Source organism: Cariama cristata, unplaced genomic scaffold (genome assembly GCF_000690535.1).
Source record: "Cariama cristata isolate BGI_N322 unplaced genomic scaffold, ASM69053v1 scaffold5713, whole genome shotgun sequence".
Lineage (NCBI taxonomy): Eukaryota > Metazoa > Chordata > Aves > Cariamiformes > Cariamidae > Cariama > Cariama cristata.
In genome coordinates this window covers 390-10733 of record NW_009607734.1, presented here as the reverse complement: position 1 = coordinate 10733, position 10344 = coordinate 390, and the positions used below count along the sequence as shown (strand labels likewise).

The following is a 10344-nucleotide window of genomic DNA, read 5'->3' as shown; positions in this document are numbered from 1 at the left end:
CGGTGCAGCAGCTGCTTGCTGCATGCACCCTGGCTCTCCCAGTGTTGACTTGTTATAATCTGGCATCACGTGGTCTCCTGGTGAAGGTGGTGGCTGCAGAACGTTTGCTTTAACTAGGAAGGTTTTACAAGTGGATCTGTTGATCCTGAAGTCCAAACTGTTGAACTGAAGGAAAAACTTACTTGTTTTGAGTTCATATTTTATGCTGACAGCATGTAAGTACCTCACTTCAGGAAATGTTTGTCCTGAAGAAGCTATTGCTATTTTACTTGCCTGCCTTTGTAGCTAAAATCAAATGCGTTTAGCTTAGTTTTACTAGTACACAGTGCTGCTTAAGAACACAATCCGTTTTTCCAGGATTAACATTGTGCATAATTCTGTAGAGGGAGTTTGGATCTCTAATGCCATTTACAAGTGCATCGAGATTCATGCCAGAAATCTGAAATTATTTTTTTCACTTTCTTGAGGTCCCATGGGAACATTGTCTAATTCAGAAGATGTTTTGCATATTTCCCACCTTGTAGTGCTAAATTCTTTATCTAATTCAAGTCCAGTAATTTTAAAGTACAGACACTTTTCATTCCCATTTCTTAACATTTAAAATTTAAAGTACATAGTTCTTAATTATAAACTTACGTATTTCACCTGTATGTTCTGAAGTTTTCTTGTTGTCATGGGTTAAAATTTATCTGTATCAGTCTTTTTATTATGATAAAAATGATAATTATTAGTATAAATGTCTTAATTGGGAAAAAAATGGGTACTGTGAACTGCAGATTAAAACCCACAGAATTTTAAAGTATAATTTGCTTGTTTATTTGCTTTATTTAATCACAATTATTTCAAATTTTATGTCAGTTAATTGGTGAAGTTCAGGGAAAATTAATTGCAATGCCTCCCTTTCTTACAGAATACAGTCGTTTTGAAGCTAAAATACATGATTTACGGGAACAGATGATGAACAGTAGCATTAGTTCAGGATCAGGATCTTTGCGAACCAGCCAGAAGAGATCCTTATATGTCAGGTAATCATCTTTTTCACAGTATTCCTACTAGTGTGTTTTTCTGTAGACTTAGTGTTTCTGTATTTGCATTTTTATACAATTATTTACTCATTATTGAACTTAACAAATTGATACTTATGTACAAAATACATCAAGAACAAAGTTTAATTTAGATCAATTAATGTAATATAGCTGAAAAAGAAGTAGTAGCCCTGAGAAGCCTGTATGAACTTTGAAGAGTGGTGCTATTACTTGCTTTATGTCCTGCCACTCAGAGATAATCCTCCAGCAAAAATGCATATTTATTCTTTAAGTCAGTGTATGTGAAGTCTTAACAACTTGCTTAATTCAGTTTGTGTTGTTGTGACAGTAGTCTTCATATTCTCCTGTATTCACTTCTTGAGTTCAAATTTATAATCTCCCTTTACTTAAGCTTTGACAGATTTCCATCTTATTTCCTTCAGTGTACTTTAGTTGTATTCTCAACGTATATTAAGAAGTCTTATTTCTATACCCAGTAGCATTTTGTTATAGAATATTTTCTATGGTAACCAAGAGAGCAAATGCATCAAAGCAAATGAACTGAATATTCTTCATTAATTTATTCGTATAGTGTTAAACGTAAAGGAAGCGGAAATATAAAAGAGCATGAAGCAGTTAAGATTTCACCAGGAGATTATGGCAAGATGCAGCTTGTTAATGTGCCAACTAACTTCTACATCAGTTATCATATACTGATAAACCATAACGTTTCAAGTATGGATTGCATTTTTAAAAATAAATTGATTTTTGAGTTCCCTGAACCAGCTTATCTCTGGATTCAATAAGACCCAGGAGTAGCCTCTTGGCATTTTAGTAGTGCAGGTAAAGCTTCAGTAGTGCCAGTTCTTGGGTCAAAGGTGGTTTAAAATGTTGTAGGACCTCATTGGCTTACCTGCTAAAATCCTAGGCTCTAGGACCTCATTGGCTTACCTGCTAAAATCCTAGGTTCAGGTGCTATTGACTTTTCCCATCCAGAGCAGGTACTGTTTTGTTCATGGTGGTGTATCTGTTGAGCTATGGGAAAGGAAGCAAGTCTTACACAAGCCAGTTACTTGAGTAATTGCGTCTGTGCTCAGAAAAGTATCAGTCCTTTGCAACCTATTTCTGAAGGCTTTGAAACAAATGCAGCAAATGACTCATACAGGGCTTCTGTTTAGATTGACTGTAACATGTAGCCCTTATGTTTTGACCTATTATTTTGGTAGCTTTATCTGGTTTCTGTTTTTGCAGAGCTGATCATTGTGTCTTTTTTTTTTTGTACTTTATCTGCCTTAAATATTCTTGGGGGTCAAATTTTAAATCTCTAAGGATAAATGCCTTAAATACTAAGGATAAGTGCTTGATATCACAGTTATCCACGTCTTAGAATTTCCACAGGTAGGTGTACGTATGGATATTGTAGTGAGATCTTCCATAATCCCAAGATTTATCACTTTAGCCCTCATCATATAACTAAGCCTGAACAATTCTAAATGCTTTTATTTTCTTGGTTAGCTATAACCTGATTAAGTTCTAAACAGCTTATGCTGATGTTCACACATTGGTCTAGTATTTTAAGCCACAGAAAAGCATTTTGTGTTTATGTAGTTTTTATTCCACTGGTGGAAGTTGTTGAGCTTTTGACTTTGCCAGCTGCTGTAGAAAATGCAGCCTTCTACAGGTTGTTGGCAGAAACCTCATGGAGACTGGCGATTCCCTTTCTGAGAAAGGTTTTTGAGACTTGGTAATCAGCTTTGTTATGAGCTGGAACAAAAATCTAAAATGCAAAAATTCCTCAGGAAAAGTACTTTTCTACCCGCATCTCTTAACAGTGGGTGCTGCTAGGGCTCTTGAAATCTACTCTTGTCATCACACCAAATGATGCCAAAGACTGATAGGCAACTTGGTATACACAGGATGGGTTCACATCTGTTCTGTCTGGTTTCTGGGATAATTTTGAGCTTACTGAAGTAAGTTTTAGGAATCTTTTCACATATTGCTAGATACTGGCAGAACATGTTAGTTATCCAGCTTATTCCTTATTATAAGTCACTCTGGTATGATCATTCTGTACTTTTAATTGTGCCAATTCAAAGGCAATTTTAGTAACTGAAGCTGTCTTTTTTTCTGTGATACTTGGTTTTGGATATGCCTTAAAGGATTCCAATTATATAATGTAATGCTAAATTGAATGGCAAATACAACAGTAAAATGCTTATAGGCATTCAGCCGTAATTGTAGAAAGCCTATCAAATCCAAATACTTTAAAAATAATAATCTCTGGTGATTTCTCAAAATCACAGTAACAAAAAAGCAAATAAAATCAGATACCTCATTGCATCCCCGTAACTGAAACTTGATAGCTTTATGAATAGTGTGCCTGTAAACAGCATTTTGGGGGTGTTATGTAATATTAAGGAAAAGACAATTGCGTTTGCCTGAAAATACACTTCAAAGTAAAATGGCAGATTTTTCTTGATTGTGTGTATATTGATACAGGATTAATAGCAATATAACAAACAGTCCTTGGAGGGCAATACAAATACAGTGATTCAGCAGCAGCTAACCCTTCATTTGTCTAATTCTCTCTCTCTCTCTCTCTGCCCCCAACTGATTAAGATGTACTGATTTAATGGCCTTCTCGTATTTTTGCTTTGTATTTTTTTTGATCTTTGTTCTAAGTGGAGAGAGATTCTGTTATACAATGTTTCTCTTTTTGCATCTGAACTACATTTATACACTCCCCTCCTTCATCCGCAGAATCAAAAACACGTGTGAAAAGGTGAGATACCTTCATGGTATCAAGTTTCTATGATAATATTGATTCCAAGAAATTAAACATCAAATTTAGCAGTGATTCAGTATTCTTTATTAGCAGCGCTGGATGCACGGGGGATCCTTCCACCTAGCGTGCATACCGTGCTTGTGTTAGTTGCAGGCTTATATTTTTAGTTTTTATACATATTCATAAGACTTGCAAGAGATGATTAACATACTAACAATTTTCCCGGAACTCATTATCATAGGCAACTCCCATTTCCGTATGTCCATTTTAGTCCTTTTGGGGGTCTTCAGAGACATCTGGTGGTCTTTTACTTCTTCCACTCTTCTTCATCACCATGTCCTTTTGCTGAACTTTTAGCTCTCATCTTCCTTTTTCTTGATTGACAGCAGTCTCAGGTCCTGTTCTCCTAACAAGGTCTTTGGTAATGATTTAAGAGCTCCTGCCTTGAAGTGCAGTCCCTGATAATGAGCGCAACGTCCTTGATTTAAGGGTCTTGTTATCACTTTTATGCCAGATGTGGTCATGCACTGGTACAAAGTTACACACTACTACATACCATTGTAACACGCTTGTGTTTCTAAGATTAACTCTCTAGTTCCCTTAGTATCAATATGTTGACAGGGAGTAAATTTGTTCCATGTTTTATCTTGTCATCTGTGCCAAATTTGTCTGTGCAATGTGGTAGAATTCAAAATTGAAAATTACTTCTACATCTGTGCATTTTTCTGTCCAGCATGCTACAATTCAAATTCAAACAATGGTGCTCGTTTCTGCTTGAATCGGAGCAGAAAATGTTTACAACTCCAAGTGGAAGAAACTTTACAGTTTTGAAATTATTAGGAAATTTAAACTAAATCCATTGAAAAATCAGATCAGGCATTAGCACTGGGCCTGAAAAGTGTACTTGCCTGCAGGACGAGTTCAATTGGGCATCCCTGTGTTATTCTGATAATTCAAACATCTGGTTTCAAACAGCTTTCCCAAAAACTCAGAGAGAAAAAGAGAACCTCCTTTATAAGCTGACCTTCATGCCTTCTGAAGTGGTAAGATTAATTCACATTTCATGAAATAAAACGTGGAGATGCTTTTGCTGCAGGAATTCCCAATTGCTTTGTTCAGCAAGAATACCCGAAAAGAAGTGCTTCAGTAAAACTTGATCAACAGCCTATGATATTGAAAGTAATGACTGTGGCCAAGTAAAAAGACATTCTGGAAAATTTTGCACTGTTAACAGAGTCATTAAATTTTTGGCTTTGAAACATAAACACTCATGGAACATGCAACTTAACTTCAGTTTCTGTAGACTTGTAAATGAAGGAACCAAGTTACCTTTTTTTGGTGCTGCTTAGTTGCTGAGTAATACAAGGTAAAATAAAAGAGAGGACTTGGTGCTTTCTCTGTAAAGTTAAGTTTTAGGACTTCTCATTAAATTTAAATAGAACTTCAGAGTAAAATATCATGGGACTGTCTTCAAAGAAGTAGTTAATCAGGAATATCAGATTTATTTTTAAGTACCTTTGTGTTTATAATTTACTCTAAATAAATGTATACACAATATTGTTAATCTGTAATAAAAGTCTCCATACAGGGAGTTAATAAAAGAGGTATTTTTTATATACCAGTCTGGAGATAAATATGTCTTCTTGGCTGTAAAATGAGTTCTTGTTTGATGACTTGCCAGACATACAGGAAAAGCCATGTTAATCAGTTGGAATCGAAAGAGATTTTTGGTAATTCTCTTTGCTTTTTGGCTCATTTATTTGATCATTACTAGTTCCTGGTGTTCCTATGAATTTTAGCTGCATAATTTAATCAGTACTGTGTGACACCCTAATTCATCTTATTATAAAACTATCTTTATCAGCTTTGACTTTTTTCCCCCCAAGTAAAAAGATTTTTCTTGAAGTGACCTCACCAGAGGAAAAGTATTTGATGAAACTGCCTTTCATTGTACAAAAACTGTTCTGAGTAACCATTTATCTAGTTTGCAGAGCACATGTTGATAATTTGTTTTTATCCATTTGTGTTTCCATTTCACTCTTGTGTATTTCTTTTTCTCATGCAGTCAACACATGTGTTAATGCTGTTAGGCCCAGCTCACTGCTCATATAAGTACATTTTCAAACTAAAACTTAGAAATTAAAAGTAATGCTGGTAGAAATCATTGCTTGAATGCTAACAAGAATTCTCAAGAAATAAATTTCATTATGCGTTTAATTCAGTGAAAATGTATACAGCTTGAATCTGCATTAAAAGTACATAATGGATTATGTGCAATTTATTTTGAGATATGGAATGATATTTATCCAGAGTGCTGCTTGAACAAACATGTGCAGAATAAATCTGGAGGAAAAACTACTAGGTGTATAATTTTCTTACCTGCAATATTTGAGCTATTTCAAAGAAAAAAAGGGTTCTGGCTTTTTGAAAAGAATCAAGATATCTCTAGTATGTTATGGAATTAAATAGAAAGACCTTAGAGTGGAGATCGCACTACTAAATGAAGGTGGTATTTCAGCCTCCAAGCTCTTTCAAAGTTGAAAACCTAAATTTTATTATAAATTAAAAAAATTAAAAGTATTGCATATTTAAATATAAGGCTTTGTGTATCATGAGAGTAAATATTTCTAAGCCATTTAAAAATTTCTCTCTTGTTCTAGACATTTTAGAAAATATTTATTGAAACGTTTAGTCCTTTATGAAAATTTTTTGATACTTTTTATGGCCCAAGAAAGGCATGGTGTCTCAACTCTTACTTTGCAGTAGAACTTATGCTAAAAATTAATTGGTCTGACAGAAAATTTTGATTTTTTCCTTGTAAACAATTTGTCAATGGCTATGAACAAATAAAGTTCAAACCCAAAGAAATACACTCAATGCTTTAGAAAGGCAAATTTTACAAAGCTAAAATACGTTTTGGAGCAAACAGTTATGACTTACAGGTACTTACACAGGTTAAAAAAATTGAGCCGTTAAAAATCTAGCAGAAAAAGGTACAAAAGACTAGTGTTTGGGATGAAGAAACAAACTGAATTTGGACAAGGACACCATTTTAAATCACCACACTGTAATCTATTGACGCTACTTTGTGATGGACTTGGTATCAAGTCTCTAAATCGAGATTGCAGATGAAATAAAGTGGAGGATTTTTTGGCCTGTGTCATACAGGCACTTCTTACTTTACATAGATGAGTTTCATACACCTTTTAAAAATGTAAAATAAGAGTCCTTTATAAAGCATAATCTTAGGAGTATCACAGTTTGGTAAGAGGTTCCTGTCATCATTCATTTCCACATCCTCGCTAACCCTCGATTGTGCTGGGAGAAACATACTGCAGGTCTCTTCAGTTCCTCAGGGAACTGATCCAGACATAAAACGATTTAACAGAGAGAGAAGAAATTGATTTTAACCCAGCTTAGTTCCGCAGTATGGTGCACTGTGTGCCTTTCCAGACAGTTGTGCTTTCACAAGCAAGAAGAGGGAAAGGAGTCAGTACAGAGGCAGGCATGAATGTCGGTATGGGTAATAGCAGGTTTGCATAAACCGACCTTACTGGCAAAGGGAATGTTAATAAAACTGTAACCATGCAGCTGGTGTTCAGGTATTGCTAGTGCCTAATACTTTAAAACAGGCTTACCTTAGAAAAAAGGATGAGATTCTCTTGAAATGGTTGGGAATTTTCCAAAAGAATGCACATGAAGTTCTTTGCCTTTGGGTACTACAGTAGCATAGTTGTGTATGGATCGTATTTCTAAGTTGTGGTTTGTTTGGTTTTTTTCCCCCTCCTGCAACCCTGTGAGCAGGGTATTGACTTTTATTTTAAAGACAGACAGTAATTTTTATTTACTAAAATAATTCTAATTTATAACTTGATATAAAACAATAAACATTACAGAACTTTTGACAGTGCTATATGCTTCAAATGCTTGCCTTTTTTTATCCTAGGCTGACATGTAACTTGCTCTGTGCAAAATACTTACTGAATTGCAAGAGGCATCTTCTGTGGACCTTTCATAAAGCACTAGAATTTTGCTCTGGATGAAGTTTGTTCTCATTCATTAAAACTTACAAGTGTGTGTGCATATTCTATGTGTATATAAGAGAGAGAGAGAGAGTGCATTCAGCATTCTTGTTTTAAGCAACGGTTAGAATGATGCAATCATTTATGAACAACACAGGCAGCTTGCTTCGTATTTTGTGCTATTCATACTCCCCTGGTTTTTTTCTTGCTTTTTCTATGTTTAATTTTTTCTTTTCAATGTAGAGCTCTTTTTGATTATGACAAGACTAAAGATAGCGGCCTTCCAAGTCAAGGACTGAACTTCAAATTTGGTGATATTCTCCATGTCATTAATGCTTCTGATGATGAATGGTGGCAAGCACGGCAGGTAACTCCAGATGGAGAAAGTGATGAAATTGGAGTTATCCCAAGCAAACGCAGGTATGTCATATTTTATTGACTTCGAGATGTCTTTTATTAAATGTCTGATACGATTAATACATATATTGCATATGCTTTGCTCTTTGTTGTTAATTCTGTACCACATCAGCCACTTGTTTGTTTGTTTTAAAAGTAATCTGTAGTGGGATTCTAACTCACTGAGAAATTTGTGAAAATCCTATTTAGCCTTAGAAGTTGTGTGCTGAAGTTGATAAAGGTGGTCCAAGTCCATTTCTCTGTTCTCACTGTATGCAAGTTATGGGTTTAATAACATTACATGTGGGTTTAATAACATTACACCATGTATGTATGAAAAGGTGCAAGTGAATTTTATTTGAATCATGACACTATCATGAATTCTTTCTACCCAAAACCTGGAAAACTGGCAAATCTTTGGTGGCTAGAGTAAACAGAGACAAGGTGTTTGTTGGCATACTAGAGACCCAAATAAGAGATTAGGTGCTCTGAATTTTAGTATCTGCTGTTGACTTTGTGACAGAACCACGAAGATGATCAGAGGGCTGGAGCACCTCTGTTATGAGGAAAGGCTGAGAGAGTTGGGGTTGTTCAGCCTGCAGCAGAGGAGGCTCTGGGGAGACTTACAGCAGCCTTCCAGTACTTAAAGGGACCTGCAAGAAAGCTAGGGAGGGACTTGTTAGCAAGGTCTGTTGCAACAGGACAAGGGGTAATGGTTTTAAACTATAGGAAGGCAGGTTTAGACTAGATATAGGAAAGAAATTTTTCACAATGAGGGTGGTGAAACACTGGAACAAGTTGCCCGCAGAGGTGATAGATGCCCCGTACCTGGAAACATTCAAGGACAGGCTGGATGGGCCTCTGAGCAACCTGATCTAGTTGAAGATGTCCCTACTCACTGCAGGGAGATTGGTCTAAATGACCCTTAAAGGCCCCTTCCAACCAAACTATTCTATGATTCTATGACTTCTAATTGGGGCTGTTCATTTATGATGTCATGTTTTCTCTTTGCACCCTCCGGATTTATTGAACCTTTGTAATCACAGAATACGCCAATAGCCTCACAGCTTATCACTTGAGAAATAATACTCTACTTTTGCAATACAGTTTGCCATTAGCAGGCTTCCATTTTCTGAAGGTGTCATCAGCAATAAAAATCTGTACTACAAAAGGTACACCTATATGCTTACATCATAACAACTAGTAACTTCAAGTGCTGGCGTTTTGCTGATTTACCATTTTTGTGTATGTTTTTGTGGTAGAGTTGAGAAAAAAGAACGAGCCCGTTTAAAGACAGTGAAGTTCAATTCCAAAACAAGAGGAGATAAAGGGGTGAGTTAATGAAGTGCTGATTACACCTGGCAATGTGAATGGTAACATTTTTAGTGGTTTGTGTATGCAGACTCAGTTTCAGATTTTAGTGAAAAGATTAAATTCTGTCAAAGAGAAATAAAATAATTCTGAGCACCAAAGCAAACTTTAATTGCCAAAACACTGCAAATTGTTTAAAGAATTAGCTTAGAAATATATATTATCATTAATACTGTAATGTAATAGGAGTCGTAGATACTAATCAAGTATTGAATAGTGCCATTTCTAACAGCTCTGTAAGTGCTGTTTATAAAGCAATTTAGTCCTTTAGTATGGATTGTACTCCTGGACTCTGGTTATTTGGAAAGGGACTTACTACCAATTTTCAGAAAAAGTAAAATGTTTCTTGCTTTAGGTTTTTTTTTTAAAATGCATCTAGAAAACAAGGAAGTAAAGCTCAAGAGGGTCCCTATGATGAAATGAGCTTTTACAAAGTACACAGTTACACAGACAGGATAAAGTGACTTCTTTGTTGCGATTACGGATGTAGAAGCTTCAAAGAATTTCATGCACAGGCATAGACCAACGGAATCTCGAGGCTAGTTCCATTGCTGACCAGAATCAGTCTCCATCTCACAGCTGTGTTTTCTCACTGCCACTCTCCAGTGGTGGAACTACTGATGTGGCCGTGCTCAAATCATATAAAATAGCCAATGTAGGTGAAAAATAATCAAATCCAAAAGAAATCCTGGTTTTACTTTTAGTCAGTTCCTTGGTGCAGTTCACTGCCTGATAAGCAATCCGT

At 35.7% G+C, this 10344-nt stretch overlaps 1 protein-coding gene across 1 annotated transcript in view; it reads left to right on the top strand.

The window, feature by feature from the left end:
* Positions 1-9569, top strand: part of DLG1 (discs, large homolog 1 (Drosophila)) — a gene marked incomplete at its 5' end in the record, with an annotated part of 88916 nt that extends 79347 nt beyond the window's left edge. Inside the window, 3 exons of the mRNA XM_009696851.1 lie at positions 911-1025; positions 8076-8252; positions 9491-9569. Of these exons, the coding sequence (XP_009695153.1) occupies positions 911-1025; positions 8076-8252; positions 9491-9569 (371 nt within the window). The remainder of the gene's footprint in view (positions 1-910; positions 1026-8075; positions 8253-9490) is intronic.
* Between the last annotated feature and the right edge of the window lie 775 nt (positions 9570-10344).